Genomic DNA, 26,286 nt, shown 5'->3' with positions numbered 1-26,286 from the left:
ACCTGTGAGGACATTATTTAAAAACAGAAGAAAACATTGCACCATAACACAATCCCCACTTAGACCTTTTTGTATTTTTACAGCTACATTTTAGTTCTATCCTTAATATACTAAATATGCATCGAATTATCTTCAGTGAACCTGCTGGCTTAATTCATCTTTACTCTTCTCTGTTTTACCTCTGTAGTCGTTCTGTGGTGGCGTTCCGAGCCACCACCACCTGATCAAAGTCCTGTGTAGCCCCCTCTGATTTTGTGAAGGAAAACAGATACCCGAACATGCCACGAGAGCCACTGCGTTGTATCCTCGAAGACAAAGCCTTAAAAAAAAACAAAAAAATTTATGTTAGGCTGAATAATGTCCAGAGGGACCTGGGTGGTCTTTTGGAATGGAACCCCTGCAAATTTTTTTTTTTCTTAAGCTTAACTGGAGTTTTACATTTTTTTTCTGTCCACCCTGGCCAACTGACCTTATCATCGGACCATTATTAAGAGACTTAAAACCAATTCTTTATTTAAGGACTCGACTTCTCTTTGTTATATATCAATCTTATGTAAGTGTGCTTTATTTTTTGTTTACTATTTATGCATTATTATTCTAAATTTCATTTCTCTGACATCTTGTAAAGCAATTTGAGCTACGGTGTGTGTATGAAAATGTGTTGTAGGAATAAATGTGCTGTTGACACAAAGAGAAAGGCTGGTTTCAGAGACATGGAGCTGTGAAGCAGCAATGCCAACAGCTACTCCGTTACATGGCACTAGAACAGACAGTCTCAACAAATGAGGAAAGAGGAAGTATGGCACAGTGGGATCAGCCTTAGAAAGTATGAAACAAAATGATTACTAAAGCTCCCACCTTCAAGCGCTTTGACTTCTGGATGTTAAATCTTTAATGAGGGATTCCAGCTGAAAATGCACAATTCTCTGCTGAGTCATCTGAATTCAAGCTTTTAGCATATTTTGTCCTGTCCTGAGTCACCTAAGCTTTCTCAGTCTTTTGTACGGTGTGACGGCATTCTGCAGTATCATCCTGACTTTATTATGAAAGCAAGATAAGGGTGATTTGTACATGTCATATGAAGGTTTTATGGGACTTACCTTGGTGACCTGACACTGAAGTCCAGGAAGAAGAGATGGCAGGTTAAAGGTTGGTGGTTTTTGCTCTTAGAGGATCAGCCTTCATTTCAGTTAAAATGAAAATTTCAGTCAGAGGGATTTGTATCATATTTTCCTTATTTCTAAATGGTAAGTTCTAGATTTTAGCTTGGCTTTTCATTGTATTTCTATCAAAAGTTGACAAATGTCAGTTTTGATGTAAACCTCGCCAGCTAGTGAGATCTGAATCAGTCAAATGGCAGCGTAGTTGCGTCGGGTTTGGCAGCGGCCATACCATCTCTGACTCAGGCAGATGTCAAGGAAGTGAAAGGTCATATTAATCATAGTAGGACCTGGCCTTGCATTAAGTGGAATATTCTAAAGATTAGACTCATTTGAATCAGAGTATAAGATGAAGGCCAAGCAAAAGAAGACTGTTAACTCAGGAATCTGAAGTTTTTTTGAATTGATATCCTGTGCCTGGCTACTGTCTCACAGCTAAATTGTCAGAGCACATACAATGTGTTTCCATATACAATTCATAGGCTGTTTAAAAGTTACAGTAGTTGACCCTGTAGTTAGGATATAGCGGGTTGGAAAATGGATGGATGAACAGTAAGAATTGTGCTATGCTACATGAGTTTTCTTCCAGGTCTGTCCCTGTGTCAGTACCTCATCCAGGGCACATTGTGGCCCAGAGGCCAAGTGCTGCCACAGGCTCCAAGTAACATGCAACCCTGAACGGCATTAAACAGGTCTGAGAATGTCACGCTAGTTTTTGATTTCTGCTTGTTTATATGTTTTAGTCTTAAAACGATAACAAATAAGAGAAGATATGACACATGTATTAAAAATACAAAAAGAATAAACAAGGTGGACAGCACGCTTAATTCTGATGCCTCACAGATTCAGGGCCTGGCTTCCATTCCCAGCGTGACCCTGCCCAGTCTGAGCCTGTGTGGAGTTACATGTTTTTCTCATTTCTATGTCGGTTTATTTTCAGAATTTGGGTTTCCTCTCACATCTCAGGGGCAAGTTAATTGGTGACTCTAAAATGGCACGGAATGAATAACTGTAGATGCATGTATCAGCACACTGCAATGGACTGGCCTCCCATCCAGCACTGGGATATGCCTTATACCCAACACTGCCAGGATAGACTCCCCATAACCCCCTCTCTGACAGTTTAGTGGACATTTTCAGGGTTCACGCAGGTTGGCTGCTCATTCCAAACATAGGGTATTGCAGCATTCGTTTTTACAGCTGTATACCCTCCCTGATGTCTACCTCTTTTAGTCAGCTTTTATAACTTACTAGTCATTTAGCCCGTTACAATAACGGGCGCTAGAACAGTAGTGCATAAACATTAGTAGGAACAGTCTATATTAAATGGCAAGGGACTTTGACCTCATTCTTTTTGTTGGTCGTATTTTTCTTTCTTTCAGCCTTTCTTTTGTTGATGTTTACTTGCTGAGCTGGCCGTTCTTCGTGGGCTGCCGCCGTGTATTGTGTGTCTTTAATTTTCTGTGACAGTAATACTGTCTTGTACGGCTCTATTCAATAAGGGCGCGCACAAAAAGGCGAGCTTCAAAAGGGCGACCTCAATTGAGTGCGGCGAATAAAGGCGGTCGTAGATAATTTAGTTCAAATGGCTCTGGAATATGTGAAGAGCAGCAAAGGTGCAGATCTTTATTTACGCGCGCCTTTATTTGCTGCAACCAATTGAAGTCGCCCTTTTGAGGCTCGCCTTTTTGTGCGCGCCCTTATTGAAGGATACCGTCTTGTACGTCCGCTGGCTTGTACGTCCTTAATATACCTTTAATTTTCTCTGGTGGTAATACAGACGTGCGCGTCGGTAATATGCCTTTAATCTCCTCTGACAGTAACACTGGCTTGTATGTGGCTGTAATATGCGTCACTGTATTGTGTACCTTTAATTTCCTCTCGCAGTAATACTGGTTTGTATTTCCGTAAAACGCCTCTAACTTTCTCTGACAGTAATATCACGCATCGCACCGTGCCCCGCGCATGCGCACTTCATCAGAAGACACCCACACATGGACACCTGGACGCACATAGGGATTTTATATATATAGATAGGTGGTATGGTGACCAAATTCTAAGGCCGGGTCACTAAGGTAATAATAATAATAATACATTTTATTTCTATAGCGCGTTTCCCATGCTCAAGGCACTTCACAGAGTTTAAGAAAGAACGGCAGGGTATACAGTACATAGCATTGTACTAAACCAGATAAATAAATAAAAAAGATTAAGACAGTAAATTCAGAGAAAAAGCCTAACAGACAACATAATTGATGGCATAGCACACACACATACAGGTTACATGAGCAGCTTGACATAAAGGTAAACTGAAAGAAGGGTAATAAAGTCAAGTAGAGCTAAAAACCTTCCTGAACAGATGAGTTTTGAGTTGTTTTTTTAAAAGATTTCATGGAGTCAGCTGACCTGATTAATTTTGGTAGGTCATTCCAGAGTCTGGGCGCTATACAGCTGAAGGCCCTGTCACCCATGGAGTGTAGATTAGTGTGGGGCACAAGAAGATTGCCAGAATCAGAGGACCTTAGTGGGCGGGCAGGCACATAGTGATGGAGAAGGTCACTGATGTAGTTTGGCGCAAGGTCGTTTAAAGCTTTGTAGGTTATTAGTAGGATTTTTTATTCAATTCTGTAAGACACAGGGAGCCAGTGAAGGCGGAGCAGGATGGGTGTGATGTGCTCGCTGCTGCTGGTTCGAGTAAGGACTCTTGCAGCTGAGTTTTGAATAAGCTGGAGCTGTGATATAAGATTAGAAGGAGCACCTGGCAGTAGGGAATTACAATAATCGATGCGGGATGTGATAAAAGCATGGACAAGTTTCTCAGCGTTAGAAAAGGAGAGGAAGGCGCGAACACGGGATATGTTACGGAGGTGAAAGTAAGAAAGTTTCTTAATGTGATTTATGTGGGCGGAATAAGAGAGGGAGGAATCTAAAATGACACCAAAATTCTTTGCAGTAGAGGCAGGTCTGATGAGATCACCACTAAGATTGACTGGGAAGGAGCTCATTTTATTAAGTTGCAATTTAAATTTAAAGAGTTCTGCTCCATCCAGGTTTTAATTTCACTGAGGAAGGTTCTGAGCTGGGAAAGCTCTGAGGAAGTTCCACTTTTAACATTGAAGTAGAGTTGAGTATCATCTGCATAAAAATGATAACCCAGTCCAAAGCTACGGATAATGTGGCCAAGGGGAAGCATATAAATACAGAAAAGAAGAGGGCCAAGGACAGAGCCCTGAGGAACTCCTTGTGTGACTGGCGCTGTGCTGGGTCTGCTGTTGCCAAGACTAACAAAGTCTTGCCTATCAGTCAGATTGGACTTGAACCACTGGAGGGCAGTGCCAGAGATACCCAGCATGTTCTCCATTCTGGACAGTAGGATATGTCTGACCTTAGTGTCAAATGCTGCACTGAGGTCTAACAGAATTAATATGCTGGTTTGTCCAGAGTCTGCTGCCATAAGCAAATCATTGGTTACCCGTAGCAGAGCAGTTTCACAGCTGTGCTGGGCCCTGAAACCAGACTGAAAGGGTTCCATCAAATTATTAGAGGTTAAGTAGTTGGTGAGTTGGGAAGCTACAACACACTCAAGAACTTTTGATGAAAAGGTAAGTGGGAGATAGGCCAGAAATTAATAAGATTGTCAGCATCAAGACCAGACTTTTTTTTAACATTGGGGTTACAGAAGCGATTTTAAAAGTGGGCGGCACAGAGCCAGTGTCAAGGGATGAGTTTATTATTGTTGTAACAGTCGGGATTATGGCATGAAGGCAGGATTTAAGTAGTGTGGTGGGGTTGGGGTCCAGTACACAAGTAGTCGGCCTCATCTTACAAAGCAGATTATTAACAAAAGCAGGTGTGACTGGTAAGAACTTAGAGAAGGAGCTGGATGGAGTGGGAAAACAGGGAGAGATATAAACAGATGATGTATTTATGTTAGTTGAATTATTTAGATCTTTAATTTTGTTACGGAAAAACTGGAGGAATACAGACTTCAGTAGAAGAGGTAGTTGGGCCAGATGCTGGTTGGAGTAGTTTATTAACTACAGAGAAAAAAACCCTTGGGTTATCGTGGCCATTTTCTATTATTCTGTCATAATGGGTGTTCTTGGCAGAAGGTAGTGCTTCTCTGTAAGCTATTTGGTGGTCAGAGAAAGCCTGGATGTGCACGGTGAGGCCAGTCTTACGTGACATTCTCTCAAGGCGTCGGCCAGCTGCTTTCATAGGTAGACTCTACATAACCCTGTAACAGAACACGTTTGTACTTTGTACAAAAACAACATTGATGCTCCCTCTGCTCCTTGATGCCACTGTGAAAAGACGAGAAGAAAAGCATGAACATTGAAGATGGATGTGCAATGGAACAACTTAACTATTCTGAAATATTTTCTTCTATACAAATTTCAAAAGAATATGAACATCCAATTTTTGTAATGTACAAGTAAACCCTAAAATTCACAGAACTGATAAAAAAAAAAACTTTATTGAAAAACTTACAGCAATTCCCTTTTAGTCACCTTCTGAATGCTCTCCTTGAGATGCAATGCGCCTATCCCGTTCCTATTGACATTTCTTGCGCTCATCTTTTGTTACCATGTCTACAGCCTCATTCATTTTTTGCTGGATTTCTTATATGGCAGCAAATCTTCCTCACTGCAGTATCAATTTTAATTTTGGGAACAAAAAGATATCACTAGAAGTGAGATCAAATGAATACAGGGGGTTCAAAGCAATAACCACACTGTTTTGGTCAAAAACTCTTTGCCTGACAATGTGGTGTGTCAGGGTGCAAATGTTTGTTTCTGAAAACATTCTCATAGACGTCTCAGTAGTTCAAGGAAATATCACTGATTAACAGTTGGGTCACAGGGAACAAACTCTCTGTGAACACTTTGTGAATAAGTCTGCCAATGTGGAAAAACACAACCACCATTGTCTCTTGAAAATCTCCCGTAGTAGCTTGGAAAAAAAAATTGCCAGAGTCACCTGCACAACTGTGGAATAAACACTGGAAATACGCCCCGCAATTAGCTCCGCACAAAGCCACATGGCAGACTGATTAACCAGACTTGTAGGCACACGATTCCTAGAGGCACATTCACAAGCTACACACTACTCCCATGTTACTGACTGATTCTGGGAATCTTTCCCAAATATATGGTGATTTGTTTAGCTACTATGAAAGATGTATTATTTAGCAGTTAAAATAGTTTGTTTTTGACACTGCTATATTAAACAATACTGAATCTTGTCTGTGGGGGCCATGGCGCAACAAATCATTTAATAAACCAGTTACTAATTCTTGTCTGTGAATGAAAATTTACATAATTAGATTATGGGTGAAGGAAACATCAGGGAAAGGGAATCACCAAAACACCAGCTCAGATAAACAAAACCTTTATATTTAAGTTATCAAATTAAAGAAAAATTCTATAAAGCAAGCAAATTCAAAAGAACTTCAAAAATCAAAAATTTTCAAAAGAACTCATAGAAAGACACCGAACTACAAAATATTGTAAAGAAAACCAGAATACAAGAAAGAGAAAACACAACCTGAAAAATATGAAAAAAAGACAAAACCAAAATACAAGAACCAATTAAAAAAAACATTGAAAAGAACAACAAATTTACAAAGAGGAATAGGAAGGAAGAACAAAAGAGCACAGAAGAGCGCAGCTAAGCTACCTAATGCAGCAGCAAGGGACTGCAACAACCAGCTCCTTGGGTAACACTGGGGGAAATGAGGATTATCTGCGGTGGGTTGGCACCCTGCCCGGGATTGGTTCCTGCCTTGTGCCCTGTGTTGGTTGGGATTGGCTCCAGCAGACCCCCGTGACCCTGTGTTCGGATTCAGCGGGTTGGAAATTGGATGGATGGATGGAAATGAGGATTATAAAAAACAAAAAATATCAAAAAAGAAAGACAGAAGCTTGCCTTAATTGTGTCATGTAGAATCCTTTTTGTCTCAGATTTTGAAATTTCATGATCTTAGTTAGGATTGTGAATTATTTTTATTGGTTTAGGCTTCATTTTTTCTTCAATGTTGACTCTTCTCATCTTTTATACTGCTGCCAAACCATTGCTAGTCACATGATTAAATAATCTCTCATGATGTCAGGTCCTCTTTTTCTATATAAGATGGTGGCACCCAGCTCACAGTGTCCCAGTTTTGACCTAAAAAACAATCACAACAATTTATTTTTCTAGTAGAGTGAGGAGCAAGGAAAACGGTAACAGGCCTTTTATCAACTTTATTTTAACTTTGTTCTTCGTATTTTACTTGGAGGAACAGTCAAGTTTCGTTCCCCAGATTCCTCACCCTTACTGGCTTTACGATTTTGTTTCTGTCTTGTCCCTTTACATTTTACTCCATCTCCTCATTTTTCCTTGCTCGTGACCTTTTGTTTCTCCTAGTCTTTCTAACAATCCTGACAGTGGGTGGAAGTGTGCTTTATAAGAATAACGGGAACTGAACTGAAGAAGATAGGAAAAGGATTTTTAAGTTAAATCCAAGACACCCACAGTAGGTGAAAGCCGGAATTCCTAGCCACTAGGCTATATGAGACTGGTTGTTGTTGTTAATTATTAGTTTTTTATGCAATTCTTTTTGTCAGTTTACAAGGTTGAGCACTCCTTTTGGGGGTTTCTGGAGTCCTAGATTCCAAAATCCGTACTAATTTTTCAATTGAAAACACATCTTCATCTAAGGCTTGTTTTAAAATAACTTCTTCTCGAATCTATTTCTTGCACCTACATTTTTGGCTAAAATTTTTGATTCTTGTTTGGTTCCTTGCAAATAAATAAGCAAGCACAATACCTGTTTGGTTTCCACCTTGCATCCAATGCTGCTAAGGTAAGTCCTGAGAATGGTTTTATAGGTTCAATAACATATTTTTTATTGGGTTTCACACTTTGATTTGGCAGTGTCATACTTTCTAATAAATTATGATACAACCTGTTCTCAGGGTTTCTGCTTTTTCATAAGTGAGGTATCTAACAATAGCTAAGAAGCAGGCCAGAAGCCTAACTGGTCTGACCAGTAGAGGTTTATCAGACTTTAGTCATACTTCCAATGCATCTGCTGGCCTTAGCTGGAGTAGGCCCTAAAAATGAAAAGATGGAAAAACAACTACAAAACTCTACAATGAAAGCCCCACAAGCAGGAGTGTAACAGTTAATTTTTGTTTTCTGCATGGTATTGCAACAAAAAAATCTTTATAAATCAAAAGTTTATTCAAAAATACAAAGGAAAGCTACTAAAAAAAGATAGAGAGACACAATTGCAATCCATGATAAACAAAGTCCAAATCATAGTCCAGCATCCTTAAGACGAAGGAAAAATAATCACAAAAACAGAAAATTTAGTATCAAAAACAGCAGTACTCACAATAACCCCACCAAACATACTCCTCAGCTGTCTCATTCAGTTTAAATAGCCTGAGAGTGGCCCTGCCTCCTAGGGCTCCATCCACAAAGAGAACGGATCATAACTGCATCTAAAAAATAACAGTAAATAATTACAAACACACATAAGATATCAACACAAAAAAATAGACACACAAAATATCAAAATTAACAAAAACAACAATAAAACATATAATACACTTAATTTCTTAATATACTTAACACAATCTATACTAATAAAAGGCAAAGCCCTCACTGACTCACTCACTCACTGACTGACTCACTCATCACTAATTCTCCAACTTCCCGTGTAGGTGGAAGGCTGAAATTTGGCAGGCTCATTCCTTACAGCTTACTTACAAAAGTTAGGCAGGTTTCATTTCGAAATTCAAAGCGTAATGGTCATAACTGGAACATATTTTTTGTCCATACACTGTAATGGAGGAGGCGGAGTCACGTATCGCGTCATCACGCCTCCTACGTAATCACGTGAACTAAAAACAAGGAAGAGATTTACAGCACGAGTCACACGCGGGAACGAAGGTAAATGACGTTAATTTTTGACTGTCTTTTAATACTGTGTAAGCATACATATTAACACATGTGCAATTAAACGTGTGCATTTACGGGGTGATTTCTCAGGCTTAAAAGCTCACCTTTTATCAAACGCGGGAACAAAGGTAACTGACGTTGTTCACTGTCTTTTAATACTGTGTAACCATACATATTCACACATGTGCAATTAAACGTGTGCATTTACGGGGTGATTTCTCAGGCTTAAAAGCTCGCCTTTTACTAAAAAGGTAAATGCAAAACTATTTTCAATCAGTTTATTGAAACGCTCCCGTTAAGGATTGCAATAACATATTCGTGAGATAAAAGAACGAAGTAGGGGGAAATGGAGGAACAGCCGCAAACAGCGAAGAGCAAAAAATTAATTAAACAATTGAGAACGGAGCGAGTTAAGCATACAAGCATGTTCATAAGGGAAACAAAGCACGGTGTAAAACGTAAGTTTTAATTAAGTTTATAGAAACGCTCCCACTGCGGATTGCAATAACATATTCGCGAGATAAAAGTTTAATGAGAAGACACGAGGTATAAACGAACCACACGCCGTGGCGCAACATTAGGGGCAACAGTTTCAACCATTCTATGATCTGCTTCTCGCAACTGAAAGACGGCACATGGCGGATGTTAGCCGACTTGCTCACCGCAACGTTAGGGGCTTCAACTATGGCGCTGACGCCACATCTCAGTGCCAACACTTTGCAGACTGTACTTAAAAGACACGCCCTCCTCACTGGACAGTTAAAAACACCAATCAAACTAACGATGACATCGAGTATTACCCAATCAAAACTAGGAAAGGAGGCATCTTCATAAAATGCGTGTGGGATGATTTGCATGAGACGCTGCTTTAAAAAAAAAATGATAAAAAAAATACGGGATAAATCCCGTCCAGTATTGATTCAAAACGGGACGCGCAATTTCATTCTCAAACGCGGCATGATTCCGTATTTTAAAGGACGGGTGGCAACCCTACAGTGCCAGGTAACCACCCATACAATCACATTGTGATTCAGACTAGGAATGCAATGAATGTAATTACCCCCGATCTACATACAAGGCGAAAGTCTTGCAACATTCAAAGATGATGGTTTGGGATAAGTACACCATACAACATAAAAGAGCTTATGAAGCCTTGAACTGAAAAAAGCAAGATCTCAGAGATCGAAAAAAAAAAAATAGGAGGTAATGTCGTTTTACTCGCTGTAGATTTTAGTCAAACATTACCAGTTATTCCACGAGGGAGACCAGCAGATGAACTCAACGCGTGTTTAAAATCCATGCTTCTCCCACGCTCGGTTATATGTCGCGTGTTCTCGGGTAGGTGCACCAAAAAATGTATACATTTAAGCATGTAATGGGCAAACAAAAAATGAGGTATACCCGAAGGCACTGCAGTAGTACTTAATGTAACTTTACTTCTTAAATGTTAATGTTTTACTGTTTAATAATTTATACGCTTCTTATATGTTGTTCAAATTCTTTTATCAAAATACCACTGACAGCGCAATGCACGATAACATCGAGTGAATACACCATACGCATCCGCCCACGGCTGCCCTGCTGTGCGCAGATAGGAGTTGATTCTACAATAAAATAAAATAAACATAAAAAGACTAAAACAATCATCACCCATAAAGTGGATAGTAGACGTGACGTACTATATGTGTACCACATTTCAAGTGTATAGGTGAAACGGTTTGCGAGCTACAGGTGATTTAAAATCCTGGACAGACACACAAATTGCCACGGTAGCAAATTACAGAAGAAGATTTTACTGTTTAATAATTTATATTTATATGAAATGTGCTTCTTATATATTACTTCATATTCTCATATGATAATGATGTTAATATTTATATTGATTTCTATGTTATTAAAACTGCATGTATGTGTGTATATGTATATATATATATATATATATATATATATATATATATATATATATATATATATATATACTAGCAAAATACCCGCGCTTCGCAGCGGAGAAGTACTGTGTTAAAGAGGTTATGAAAAAAAAAGGAAACATTTTAAAAATAACGTAACATGATTGTCAATGAAAGCCCGTTTCAGTCAGTAAGTCTTATGTGTGTGTTTATGTATGTGTGTATATATATGTAGATGTGTATATGTAGATATGTATATATATGTATATGTATATAAATGTTTATGTGTGTGTGTATATTATATATATAATATATATATATATATATATATAAAAGACAGCAACAGTTATAACAATGACAACACAATTACATTGACAATCATGTTACGTTATTTTTAAAATGTTTCCTTTTTTTTTCATAACCTCTTTAACACACTACTTCTCCGCTGCGAAGCGCGGGTATTTTGCTAGTATATTATAAAAGGAGAAAAAGTTCACATCAGGGAAACAACAAAAGTTATCCATCCAACTATTTTCAATCTTCCTCATTCAAATCAGGACTGTGCGGATCTGGTGACCACAATGTCAAATACAGATAACATTCTTAAACCCACTTAGTCCAGTTCAGGGTCAGGAGGCTGATCCTACTCACAGCACTGGACTGGGCAGCTGTCTGTCAGAAGGCTCATTTACAAACATTCACACTCGGGCTCATTTGGATTTGCCAGTTAACATAATCTGCACGTCTCTAGGGGTGTAGGAAGAAAACCAGAGTGCCTGGAGGGAAACCCTACTGAGACACTTGGTGAACTCCACACAGAGCAGGATTAAAAAGCAGGACTCTGAATCCATGAGGTGGCAGCACTACATAGTGTACCACCCTAATGTAAAAATATTAATTTCTTTAAAATGAGGATTTATAATTCTTTTTCTTCTGCCATGGCATGTAAATCAAGTTTTACCCATGTCCGTTTGCTGCTCTGAAGCACACTGCCATCTTCACCTTAGTCTTGCCAAAAGTATTTAATTCACTTTCTGCGTGAAATGATTTATTTGCTGTAGCTCCCCTTCATATTCCAACATTGCCATCTGACAGTCTTATGACATGGTGGGTACAACTGAGCTCTGTCCCTTTTGTTTTCAGCCCAGCCGTCTTCAGCTTCAATTTCTGATGTAAGGATCGTACAGGAGACATCAGCACCAGCCATTGATAAAGGCCTTTTCAAGCTGATCTGTAAAGCAGAAGGCACTGTGAACTCAAGGCTCTGGCTCAAGGACAGCCGGTTCCTTTCCACCAGCAGCAGGCTAATCTTTTCCAAGAACAATGAGACTGTGTCTTTCTCTCCAGTGCTGCAGTCAGATGAGGCTTCCTACCAGTGTGCTGCATCTGACACAAACAGCAGTGTGACGAGTGCCAAGTACAGGCTAAATATTAAATGTAAGTATCACACAAAATTCGATGTATACGCCAGCCTCTGGCACATCAACTGAGCCAGCCTATCCTGTGTTTTGCAGATGGCCCACAACAAGTTTCCATCACCGGACCAGACTGTGTTGCCGTAGGCCAGTTGGTCACATTCACATGCTCTGCACTCTGTCACCCAGTCTGTGAGTATAAGTGGTACCTCAATGGAAGAGAGAAGGCCATGGGTGAAAGTTACATCATTGGACAAGCCAGGCCTGTTGATGGAGGCAGGTACACATGTGTGGCCAGCAACAAGATGACCAGTCAGACAAGAGATGTCATTAAGAACCTCTCTGTAATCGGTGAGCTTCTGGAATTTTGAGACATGATGAGCAATATACAAGGAGAAGGGAATGAATGAAATTGTTCATATCAAATTGTGTTTTATGCATAGATAGGTATGTCAAGAATTCAAAGGCTAAAGAAGGACATGCCATCTGGGCTCCTGGGCATCTCTTGGTCCAAAATTTATGCAGCCTAATACTATAATTTAGCAGTGTAAAAACTTGAAAAGACGTCTGGAATAACAAATCTGCTCTTCAACCTGTTTTCCGACAGAGCAGTCAGAGACACCAGCATCAGAACTGTCCTCTTCCCAGATGTCCATCATTGTTACGGTTGTTCTTGGCATTCTCGTGGTCAGTGCACTTGTGCTCACTTACCACGGCTATAAACGTAAATGGTGAGTATAGTGACAAGTTTGCAACTCTTATCTGAAATAGAAGAAAATTGTGCTTCACTTGTAACAAATGAGCCCCCTTTGGCTTTTCCTGGACCAGATTGTGCTATGTTACTGTTGGATGTTTTTGTTTTATTTCCATTCATTCTGCCCTCTAATTCTTGTATGTAGGAAAAGGAAACGGAACTCACAGAAAAACAGAGCAAATCCAGTTGTCTCTGGTGAGCATCTTGGCTTACTGACTTTTGTAGGAGTCATCACAAAATGATCAATAAAAAATAAAAATCAGAATCTGGAGTTCTTCCAATTGCAAAAGCAAGACTAATAGCTCCGTATTCTGTCCATAACATTTTGTCTCATTGCTTTTCATCCCATCTCTCTATAATACCTCATTTGTATCATCTTGTCTCTTTCCACCATCCTGGTTCAGTTGTACTTTCTGCCTGGATGGCATCATTTCTTTAGTCTGTCTGTCTTTTTTCTTTCTTTCTCTCTTCTTTTGATTGCCCAGTCATTTTTTTACTACCTTGATCAATCAATCTTAGATCTCAAATCCATATTTTCTAATTCCTGTACTATCTCAATCAGTTTTCATTCTTTAATTCTAGTCTTCAACCCTCCCTGTGATCCCTCCCTAACATTTCTTGATTTTTATGCTCAAATGCGTATCACCCGCTCCATCACTCTTTAGTGAATTATCTTGATCAACCGGCCACTTTTTGGCAAATCTAAATCAATGCTTAGAACTTAATTCTATCATTCTTGATTTCTGTGTTCTCCCGATCATCCAATAACAAGGTCAAATTCTTCAGTCTCCCCTGAGGTCTTTCTTAGACCTCATTATGATCCTGGAATTCTCCTTTCCTTCTGGATCTATCTGTAATCATTTGTAAGTTTATTTGCTTTGTGTTCCTGAAATTCATTTTCCTCATTTTATCCACCCAGTAATAAATGGGTGCTACTGTCAGCTATTCCACTCCTTCAGGTCTATCTTTCTCTAGCTCTTAGGCGCGGCACTCATTTCTGCTCCTTCCACTGCCTGTTGCTCTTTTCTTCACTCTACTGCTCCTTGTGATCTTTCAGGCTGCTGCATTCAAGTTTAAAGAAAACTGAAGAAAGCTCTTACAGTCAGGTCATTTTCAGCAGTTAGCAATTTACACAGTAATTCACAGAGAACCAGGACTCTGATTAACAAGATGCCTGCTGTGAAACCGTCTCCACTCGCACTGCAAGGTGCCAGTAATGGAGTTTAAGTGGAGTTTTGGTTGAGCTTCAAAGAAGAGTCTTTCAGTGGCTAAGAATCCTTCCATTTGCATAGCCACTCTCATTCCGTCACTTTGAGGCAGCCGCACACAGGTACTGAGTGAAGTCTTCTTTCCACAATTGCAATCTATCACAATGCTTGGTTTTCATTAAATCTGCTCACTAAGTGCTTGTCTCTTCTTTTATGTCATACAGTGCTACTTTCCTTTCATCTTAAAAAAAGCTCACACCTCATCACCAACAGATTAAGCTCATGCTAGAAAGATCAACTGTTTTTTTCATGTAAACTAACAACCACAGTGATGACAGTCTGTCAGCTGTGAGAGGTTTGCTGACATTTCTGTCTCCTTCACGTGTTTCACAAGTTTTTCTGTGTTCTCATTTCACAATTTAGCTATCCATCTGGCATTTTGCACTTATTTTTTCCTATTTGCCGTATTACTAACTTAAAAATAGGCATACAATTATATAAAAATAGCATAGAATTCTTAAACCTTATTAATCCATTTTAGGATTATAAGTGGCCAGGTGGTATCCAAGGAGACGTGAGCACAAGAAAAGAGAGAGCTTTGGACAGGGTGCCACCTACTCATGCACACACTGCACATGACCAGTTTAAAGTCACCAGTCAACCTCATATGCAGGTCTTTGAGGGTGTGGGAGGAAAACCAGAGTACACAGAAGCAGACTTGTACAGAATGGGCAAAGCCCACAAAGACAGAGTCTGGTTATTGAATCTGAAGCCTGGGCTCTAGATACAGCACCACTAACCACTGTACCATCCATGTAAAAACGGAGATATGGCAAAAGGCTAGAAGCAGCTTGACAGAGAATTTCTAGCACAGCATGGGGTTCCCATTCTAAGCCTTTCTGAGGAAGAAAATGTGACATTAGGTTAACTATAGATGTAGTGTGTTTTTTAGCAGTTGTGTTATCAGTAGCAGTAATGTCAAATGTACAGAGTACAGGACAATTCTCACTTGCTGTCTACTCTTCTCACTATTTGGGCTAAAGACTGAGACATTCGGGATGTTTTGAGGTCAAAATCCTAACACAATTCAGCCTCTCTGTCTCTTTTCATCTTTATTGTTCTGGCAGGCTTTCTGCTACTGTCTCTTTATACTCGCTTCATCTTCCTCTTTCTCTCTCAACACAGTCTATTCCATCATATTGTTGTGTCCTTGTTTCAAGTAGCCTTGCAGCCCTCCAGGATCTGAGTTTGATACCTGTGCTTTGCATTAACCATGCTTCAGTGTGATTTTCTTTTATTTTGTTCTAGGCACCAATACATCATTTACTAAAATAAATGAGGACAGTGGGCATTTCACATCCAAGAACTACCCTACTGCAAGAAATCCAGTAAGAAAATATGCATGTGTTTGTGTGAATATCTATAATCTAGTCCAGGGGTTCTCAGACCTGGTCCTGGGGGCCCACTGTGGCTGCAGGTTTTTGTTCCAACCAGATTTGTAATCAATGACAACACCTGATAACACTGATCTCATTTAATTAGCTGGGTTCTTTTTTCTATTCTCTTATTGTACATTCAGAAAAGCACAGCAGCATGATTTTTACATTTATAAGAAACGTTTTGCTATGGATTTAAATGCTTAACTCTCTTTCTTTATATTTTGTCCTTTCTCTGTGCAGTTTGCTCCCTTCATAACGACAATTAAAAACGAGCAGAGCAGATACCCAGGCAAACAGCACTGAATCATTAAAGGCTGCAACTACGTTAGCGCCAGACCCACAAATGAGTAAATAATGGATTAAACAATTCCTAACCTCTCCTCTCTCCTCCTAGAACACTAGAAAAATAGAATGAAAATCAAGATTAAAATATTGTTAAAAAGAAAAAATTACATTATTCCCATATAACTACATAGTACATTTTAATATTTTTTTACGTAGTTTTTTCATTTCTATATTGTTCCCAAAACAGAAAATCTGGGAAATAACAGTTCACTTAATTAGCCCAGGAGTCCGATTAAAAACAGAGGCTAGTTGGAACAAAAAACCTGCAGCCACAGGGGGTCCCGAGGACTGGGTTTGAGAACCCCTGATGTCAATGCAGGGATATGAAAATATCTTCAGTGCTAAATAATCAAACAATTGCTTTGATAGTTTTTTGCTTGCCCTTGTAATAGGTGAACACCATCTAGTAATTTGTCCAACTTAGAAAAAAGATAAAGTAGTCCACCATTCCCAGCAATGCTTTTTTTTTAAAATAGGAAAACATGGAGGGGTGATCTATGGGACAACATAATGCAAGGGCATTATGTAAGGGCATCACCATCTACCCAAAGCACCATGATGTTCCAACAATGATGGATGGATTAAAAGCCAGAAGTCTGTATGACCATCACCATCAAGTGACTCCGTGAGAACCCTAACTACAAAGAGGACTATTTAATTTATGTTAGGTAGAATGCCCAGAGGGGACTGGGTGGTCTCGTGGCCTGGAACCCCTACAGATTTTATTTTTTTCTCCAGCTTTCTGGAGTTTTTTTTTGTTTTTTCTGTCCACCCTGGCCATCGGACCTTACTCCTTTTCTATGTTAACTAATGTTGTCTTATTTTAATTTTGTATTTTGTCTTTTATTTTTCTTGTCTTCATTATGTAAAGCACTTTGAGCTACTTTTTGTATGAAAATGTGCTATATAAATAAATGTTGTTGTTGTTGGCACAAAGTAAAGTCCAGCTAACCCAGCATTCCTAACTATAACTGGTTTGTCTTTCCATTTACTTGATGGAACAACTCACCTCTTTGCCAAAATACAGTTTTCCTGCTCCCAGCCTCTCTCTATTCACTCCCTTCTCACGTATGAACATCTTTTAGTCTCTTTCTTTCTATTCCCACTCTACAGCTGTGATAATTGAATTTTTGAATTCAATTTTCCAAAAAGAGGATATGCCCTTTAAAACCCACCAGGTGATAATCTCTGAAATCGTTTTTGGTGTCATGGTCAGGTTTTTTACGCAACCCCTTAATCGAGAAGTAAAGCCTCAAAGGCAGCTTCCAAACCAAATGTTTTCCTAAATGATCAGCGCAGTCCCATTCGGGAGCAATCTGACACCACCTACAGGCCTGAAGAATTTTTACAGCCTTTATAATCGCCCTCCTCCACCTCTAATTGGTGCTCTTTTACTTCCAAGACAATGACAATGTACTGATATATCAGGGTCATAACAAATGTAATGTGCATGTTTCAATTAACAAGGAATGCCTGACAAATATTGTTTATGCATAGTATTGTAACTAGTAGTTCTATCTATTGCCTTACACCTAAATGAACAAAATGTCACTCACTTCAGTGACTTATTAATAGCTCAGTGTAAGAACATGGCAAGCAACAAGCATTCACTTTTGGCAATGTACACTGATTCAGTTCCTTGTGAGAGTGGAAATTCCCACCTATGGATATCATGCGTGACTTCTACTGTACATGCATTAGGACATTTCCGGTCTCCAACACTGAGTCAATCCCTTTAAAGAGGGAAGTGCAGACATCACTGAATAGCCCTGGAGTTGTTACTTTTGAACTGCCTCCACCAACAAAAGCAAAAGAAAAAATAGTTCAGTTTATCAGAAAAAATCAACTTGATTTTTGTGCAGAAGAGACTGGAATAGGGCACCATAGAGTCCAGCAGAAAGTGGATTTATTGGGGGGGATACAGGAAAGCTTTTGAAAGCTGATAGACATACTAACTGAGAGAAGATGACAAAACTCCACCACCTACTGCTAGAATGCTGTGTTTTCAGAGGTTATGACTTATGTTGTAGCATTTAACATGTGACATTACTTTTGTTACAAGCCAATTAGTTTTAGTAATTTTTATTCACTTAAAATAGGTTTATGGAGGACTTTGTCTTGTGGTGTAGGGAAAAGTATCTAAAGCTTAACATCAGCAAGACAAAAGAGCTGGTGGTGGATTTCAGGCCTGCCAAAAAAAACCTTCAAGACCAGTCACCATTCAGGAGGAGGATGTGGCAGTGGTGCAGTGCTACAAGTACCTGAGGGTTCACATAAACAGCAAACTAATCAGGAAAGTCTGCTCCATCACAACGCTAACCCTGGACACACTACAAGTATTTGTTGAAAAGAGAATGGTGGCAAAATTGGAAGCCATAATGAAAAATCCCCCCGTCCCCCCACCATTCCTACCAGGAGGCACCCTCTTGGAGCACTTTTAGCCACAAACGAATTCCGCCATGGTATGATAAATACCCATAATCTTTTATTTGCTATTTATGCACAGTGTACATTTATTATTAATTATTATCGGTTTTATTTATAAATTGATTGTATTATTTGTCCAGTGAGTCTGAATCTGCTTTTTTATGTTTCTGCTGTATGAATCTAAATTTGCTTTTAGGATTATTACAGTTTATTTTATCTAATCTATTTTTCACTCATTCAGAGTGGATGTTCCTTGCACCAGGGATCTTGGTGGTAATGTTATTTACCAACTATTTTGTATCTAGAGCAAGTTATATTTTTATTAACTTTGTAATTGTTGCTTACCAGGTTGTCACATTGTTTCTGCAACAGGCGCCACCATTTTTGGATTATGTTTCTGGGATGTGATGCTCCATTGCTAAGGACATGGTTCCCAGAAGTCACACTTCTTACGTCACTAGTGCTCCGGTTTAAATAGCCAGCACCAAGTGTCCTACAGTGTTCTAGATTGCAACATGCTATTGAAAGACACTTTGCTAAAATAGCAACAACAACAAAAAAAAAATTCTTTATCTGATTCTCAGTATCTTTTTACTTTGCTGTTGACTTTTTGAAGTTATTCTGGTTAGCATTTTGGTCTTGGCATTTATAGTTTTCTTTTTTTTCTCTCAGTAACAAAATTTATAAGATATCAGGTTATATGCTCAGATTCTGGTCCACGTCCTCACTCTTGTGGCACAATTTTGACCATCTAAGCTAAATAAATGTGCACGGAACACAACACAATTTTGACATAAACAAAGAAACTCAATAAGGTATCCTATGCCTTTTTGGTATGCTCATGAATGCCTATCAAATTTTTGTCAGAAGAAACTATCAGAGCTACTTGCTACCTATAGACAGTCCAAATACTCCATCATACAAAGTGTAGCAAACATCTAGGGAGGTAAAATGTCCCCATTGCTCATCTCTTGTTGGAGAGAACTGAGGAACAACTGGGAACCTTTCCATCATCCATCCTGCAGTCTAGACCTAGCCCTCGAGGACTTCCATCCATTTGGGTTTGTAAAAGTTCAAACGCAAGGTCAATTCTATAAGAACAATGCAGCTGTCCAGAAAGCATCGCATGGCTGTTTAAGCTTGGAAAGGAAGTCTACCACAAGAGAATTGGCACAAATGCATCAACTTGAATGGGAATATTTCAGAGACATAAATACAAGGACATACATGTGACTGACATAATTCCCTATTCATATCTTTATTAAATCATAAAATTGATATCATGTAAAAGTTTGGGTATGAGCCTTTAATATAACATAATGATGTCTGCGCAGTCATACCATAAACTGAATGGCATTATCAAAAAGGCAACAATAGAAGACCATAAACAAAGCATAAAAGATTTTTTTTAAATCTCATAAAGGTTTCAAATATTTCAAATCCCGAAAGTGGTCCAAAATGACTAAAGATCACAACACCATCACCTACATGAGCTTTTACATGTATAACACAAGCCTTCCTTACAGATACACTAAGCTGTACAATTATCATCAAGATAAGTTTCCTTAAGACCAGTTAGTAAAGAAATGAAAGGGCTGAAACTGCATCTTTGAGTATTCAACCCCACTTCTTAATCACTAGGCCAACATGCTAAAAACATTTCATTTTATAGGATTTTATCTTTTACCAAAACCAGACAAATGTCTGAAATGGCCAAGCAGACAAGACATAATTTGTTTGAAATGTTCCCTCAACAATTTTAATTATATTCTGTATTGCTGTTCTTTCTGTGGAATTTCAGTATGTTTTTTATTCCTTTTTAAGAAACCAGACATTTTCATGTATTTGTTCTCTCGTTATCATTTGATGTACAACATTGTTTGGGTGATGTTAGCAATTGTAAACACAAATAAATGAAGAGCCAGCAGAAGGTCTCCTCGTGTACATTTGAGTTAACAGGTGTTGGCATATCAGACCTTGAACAACGCTTATTTATAAAAGGTGTCGTCAGATTGCACTCCTATCCATCACCTGCAGACAATTAAAGGAGCATTATGAACTATGGAATTCCTCAATCAATCAAGAAGTAATGGTGCAGCTCAGCTCTCTGTTCTGTTGTCTGTGAGCTGGTGTCGTTAGGGAGGCCTGAAATCCTCCCATCGCAAAATTAATGAATGTTGTTTCCAACATCTTTATAATATCTAATAGCACTGTTAATTTAGTTTTTAATTTGACTCTGAAACTAAAAGATATCCAGATCAGCCAAAACAGGAGTGCAGTAGCAGACCCAAAGACATAAACATGTATATGATTAACAGAAATAGTAAGTTTTGGCAATGCAGGCTATTCCAATAACAAAGAAAGATCAATCTCACAAATGAAAATAAAAACATTTCTGATCATAAGACATAAAGTCTAATATCAAATAAGAATTTTCAACTCATATTAATTTGCTTTCATTTTATTTCACATTATTGTATGCAATGCTCTTATATATAAATATGCAATGATGTTAATCTCCCATACAAAGGAGCACAAATCTTCCAAAGAGTCTTATTTATGAAAATCTCTCATATAAGAATTTGTTGTGAAGTTATTCTTTTGTAAAAGGGAACAACTACTCTAAACTGATTTTTTCGTCATCACTCCCTTGTATGCTTAACCCCCATTAACAGTCCAAAAAACATGAAATTGGCTAACAATAACACTAAACTTTTTCTTAGCCATGTCACATTTCCAAAAGATATTTTTCTATACACCCCCAAAAACATTTAAAAAACACAAAAACTCTTAGTGAGTTTCATGATTGAGAAATTTTATGCAAAATGAATTTAAGAGTCAATTTCATAAAAACCGTATTTTAAATTAATTTGGGTTTTATTCATCGCTTATTAAAGATTCTCTAATATGTTGCAATGTCTCATTCACATTTTATTCAAATGAAAATAAAATTGAAATCATTTCTCTAAGCAAAGCGCTGATCCTTTGCGCCTAAGATTTTTTAGGTACAAAGACAAAAATTTCAAGAGAAGTTTGTTATACTCACTAATCATGGAGCTATAGAGTGGCTATATATTGGTTGTTGATTAAAACAGTCCAGTAAGAATTTCACTGTACTCTATACACATGACAGTAACAATCCTATAAACCTGTAACGTAACAGCTTCTAATGATTACTGACTTATAAATATTTTAGAATATTTCAGCCACAGTATACAGCTGGAATCCTGGCTTGGTGTTCAAATGCTTAGCCTATCAGTATGGTAACACTGAGAGAATACATATTACTTTTTTTCCCAGACTGGAGAGCTGCATTACAGATATCAAAAGACATGGTTTGCCTTCCAAAAGGAAGACACTATTAGGTTATGTGTGTATCTGGCTCACTGTGATGGTCATTAATAAAGGACTTTGATAAATAAAACATCTACTTTACACACACAACACCACTCCATCTATAAACAGTTTGATTAATGACAGATTTGCACAACAGACTATCCAATTAAAAAAATAGTCAAATAAATAACATATTGAATCATCAACAGCCTCAGAAAGTGCACCCAACCCTATATGCTGTCCCACAGACCTCTTAAGAAATTTTAAATGTTCCTTATAAAAATATTAAAAAACTTTCCAGAACATTTTCAAGCTATAGGAGTTATACACAAGAAACAGCAATAATCTTCTGAGGAAGTTACCTCCTCTTGGCTTCTTGTAAAGTCATATTCCTCTGTAAGTCTTTCTGCATGCATAGTTTTGGTGGTGGAGAAAAACGTAACAGAAATCTGTCTTTGTACTATATGGTGGCCAAATAAAAAAAGTTAAAATAGTTTAAAAAAAGCTTGTCATGTGTACATAATACAATGGAATTCGTACTTGCATGTCTCTTTGGAACAGTTGAATAACAAATTACATAAAAAGAATACACAGCCTGCAACATACGCAGCAAATATAGAAGGTTTTCTGTACAATATGGAGACAGTGTTTTGCCACGGCCGAGTGTTTACAAATTGAAGTTCAAAAGTGGTTAGACAAGTATTAAGCACAAAGACGGAATAGGACACCATTCTATGTCTATTACTGACAACAACACTAAGTCCATATTATGATTCTGGGGGATTTCAGTAACAGGTACACCTTCAGCCCATTAAAAGCAGATCACTGCTCTTCTCTGATTCAAGTGGAGAGCAAAGCAGCCATATTTACTCAGTACAATACAGCTTATATTTGAATTCTGAAAGAGTTAATAAATTTATCGGTGCAAGCGCCAGTGGCCCAAGGCACTTGCTTAAAGGGAAAAGTGAGGACGTCTGAGGTCTTTAATGATAATGTGAGCCTTTCTAAGGCACTGAGTGTTATACATGTCCTGAACAGAAGGCAGTGCCACAGAATTGTACAGTGCATGCTAGTGGGCAGGGTGGGCTCAGTGCATTTGAGAACACAGGAAATCATTGAGTGATACAGGAAGTTAAATTAAAAAAATGCAACAAAATGTATTTTACCTTTTTAATAGCCTATTAATATTTGTTAATAAGCAAGTTTAGTTAATTAGTAGACCATATTAAAAGAGTTAGCTGTTTAGAATGGTATACTGAAAAACAGCCCCATGTTTGGCTTCTGGGAATAATTGTGTTTAAGTGTTCTTAGGTATGTTTGTAGGTTCTAATTATTTTATTATATAGTTCAGTTAATTATGCTTTATCTTGAACAGGATCAACACTTTTGGAAAATTGCCTTTACAAAAGTATTAGAAGGTAAGAACCACTGTTTCAACGCCTTATGGATTATGTAATATAATAACAAATGAAATCTGAAACATCATGGAAAGTGATCAAATCTGAGGTAATGTTAATCTGAATCACAGGGATAATTAATCTAATTATAAAGGATTACAATAAGATCTGCATGTAAATTAAAAATATTCTTGTGCACTGCTGACTTTCTCACCCTATTGCAGACATTGAACCTTGATCCAACTGCACAGGAATTTCATTTTGGCCATTTGTACTCGTAGTTTCATTCTTTCACTCACTACCACAGCTTGTGACCATAAGCGAGGATGAGGCATTACATGAATGAGGGAATGGGTCAAAAGTGCTGATATCACAGTTAAAGTTAGGGTCTTCTCAGTGATCTTTCTAAATTATTTGGTAAGAGAAAAATATCATGATCTACCTGGGAACTGGAAAATATTTGCATCTTGAAGAGTGAAAGTGTTAATGTTGTTGCTGTAAACAGAAAGATTATTGAACATTGCAAACATAAACAATTTCTTGATTGCTCCTCAATAAACTACTCTTATAATGAAAACACTATTGAACGTCACTCCTACCTACTGCTGATCCATGAATAACACCACTGAATATATTCATAACTATAAGAGCTGAAAGGACAATTCAGAGTAGAAAATCTCTGTACTCCTTCCAGTAAATGATTATAGACGGTACAAGGGATTATGTGGATTACAAGAACATTCATAATGTGAGTAGAGTAGCTGCCTTTTCCCTTATGTTATCAGTTTAAAGATGCCAATGGTACTTATACCAATGCGCCAAGAAGATCCCATACTTGGTCTTTATACATGTGTGTCTTTCATATGCCAATATTTAAACATTGGTGAATTGTATTTATTAAACCATTCATTTTTCAAAACCTCCCATTCTAATGAAGGAGGTCTTTCATTACAGCACAAGGTAATGATATGGATGCCCCTTACCCAATTTAAAAAAACATTATCAAGCTAACATGCAAATCCTTGAGATGTGGGATTAAGATAGGATAGATACACAGACAACATGGAAACCATAATCAAATAGTGGTTGCATAAAATTGTAAATAACTCTCATTTACTAATATTGAATCACATTTGATTCTCCTTTAGCCTAATTATTTGCATTCTCTTGCACTCAATGACTTAAACATACTGAACAATTTGGTTTTCTCTTAATTATTCATTACGTATTCAAGTATTTTAATTAAAAATGAACACAAACTATGTTACCATTACCATCAATATATCTGTCAAAGTAAGACCGCTTTTTATGTTGATCCATACATGTACATTGTGCTTGTACATCCATCCATCCATCCATTTTCCAACCCGCTGAATCCGAACACAGGGTCACGGGGGTCTGCTGGAGCCAATCCCAGCCAACACAGGGCACAAGGCAGGGAATCAATCCAGGGCAGGGTGCCAACCCACCGCTGTGCTTGTACAGTATATTAGAAATAGCCCTATGTTTTTCCTCTCACAAAATTTGGGCATTTTTATAATTTTTAAATGGGATTAATCTCTTAACCTTTCCTGGTCAGATAAAATCAGCTGCTTGATAGTACAGTAGTTTATATTTTGACTGTGCACATACCTTAAATATTCTGGGTTTGCCTTCTCAGTCCCTTCACAAATTTGATCTCTGTGCTCCATTTCAGACTATACAGTTTATGTTGATTTAATTAACTTGCATGTAAGCTAATAAGACACGGAGTTGATTTTAAATGGTGGGGTGCACACATATACAGACATTTTACAAACATACATTAATATTGTTCTAAAACAGGCTGCATAGCTGTTAACACTTAATCTTGTATATTATAAGTTCTATGAAGAAAAGCCTTCTTTATTTGTAAACAAGTGGTGCTATTTTTAACTTGATTTCTAAGACAATCATACCTATTTTCATATACGGCTGTGTATTACAGCAGACCTAGACAGAAAACATCATTCCATCCACCAGTTTACAATGACAGTTAAACAACAGTCTTTGTATAGAAAAACAACATAATAATAATCATACTGAAACCTCAATTCACAGTAACTCATCCCATCTCTTATCATACTAGATTTTTATTAGACATTAAACTTTACAATACAAACTTAATATTTCTTCTTTTTTTTCTTCACAGGCATGGAACAAGACGAAAGATGCAACTCAATGGAAGTTACTGTATGAACATAAACTTGTGAAAAACATAATGATTTTCATTGAGCCTATTTCAAATAGCTTTTAAATGGCTTCTGTAATATAGATTGACCACCACTGACAAAGATGAAAAATGGAACAACACCATTCCAAAAAGCTTATTATAAAAATATATGAAAGAAAACATCACATTCACATGACTTATTCTATGTTTGCTTGTCCCATTAGGTGCTTTCCTGCCTTGAACTAAGCGATCATTTCAGCTCACACTGGTAGGAAAATTGAGAGAATTCCGCCATTAATATATTGTATTGTAACATTAAATCTAGAATCTTAGTATGTTCTTCTGTTTAGAAATCCATAGAAATTAAATAAAAGTTACTATCAAGTGGCAAACTAGACAAAAATACTGTCAACCTCCAAAAATGTATATATTGAAACCTTATTTAAAGTACATTATGTTTAAATAATTAAAATGACAGTAATAAATCTTGCCAACTACTGCAGCGTCAGTTTAATTTTATCTCATATTGCTACATTAACTGCTTTCCCTTCTTTAAGAGTATATTTTAAATATTGGTTAATTATTTCATTTCATTTAATTCATTCTAAAGCACTCTTCACTGGGTGCATGAAATGCTTTGAAATGTTTTTTCTTTAGGTGTATGACTTAAAATTGATTTTTTTTTTTAAACAACAACAATACAAATTGATGAAGCTGCTTTATGATATTGGAAAGTTCTGAACTTTATTATCTTTTA

At 37.7% G+C, this 26,286-nt stretch overlaps 1 protein-coding gene across 1 annotated transcript; it reads left to right on the top strand.

Annotated features, from left to right (window-relative positions):
* The first annotated feature begins 736 nt into the window (after positions 1-736).
* Positions 737-26,019, top strand: LOC114667471 (carcinoembryonic antigen-related cell adhesion molecule 5-like). The gene is made up of 7 exons (XM_051920934.1): positions 737-1,247; positions 12,161-12,454; positions 12,532-12,783; positions 13,040-13,163; positions 13,332-13,381; positions 15,703-15,782; positions 25,509-26,019. The coding sequence occupies exons 1-7, from the start codon at positions 1,196-1,198 to the stop codon at positions 25,611-25,613; spliced, it is 957 nt and encodes a 318-aa protein (XP_051776894.1). The 5' UTR covers positions 737-1,195; the 3' UTR covers positions 25,614-26,019.
* The last annotated feature ends 267 nt before the right edge of the window (positions 26,020-26,286 follow it).

This window comes from Erpetoichthys calabaricus, chromosome 17, assembly GCF_900747795.2.
Source record: "Erpetoichthys calabaricus chromosome 17, fErpCal1.3, whole genome shotgun sequence".
NCBI classification, from domain to species: Eukaryota; Metazoa; Chordata; class Cladistia; order Polypteriformes; family Polypteridae; genus Erpetoichthys; species Erpetoichthys calabaricus.
Note: the sequence above shows the minus strand (reverse complement) of the source record. Positions and strands in the feature narration are given on the sequence as shown.

Excerpts from the sequence above, each read along its gene's own strand:
- LOC114667471 (XM_051920934.1), top strand. The coding sequence starts at position 1,196 with ATGAAAATTTCAGTCAGAGGGATTTGTATCATATTTTCCTTATTTCTA. Across the intron at positions 13,382-15,702 it reads AGCAAATCCAGTTGTCTCTG|GCACCAATACATCATTTACT; the intron begins GTGAGCATCTTG and ends ATTTTGTTCTAG. Across the intron at positions 15,783-25,508 it reads ACCCTACTGCAAGAAATCCA|GCATGGAACAAGACGAAAGA; the intron begins GTAAGAAAATAT and ends TTTTCTTCACAG.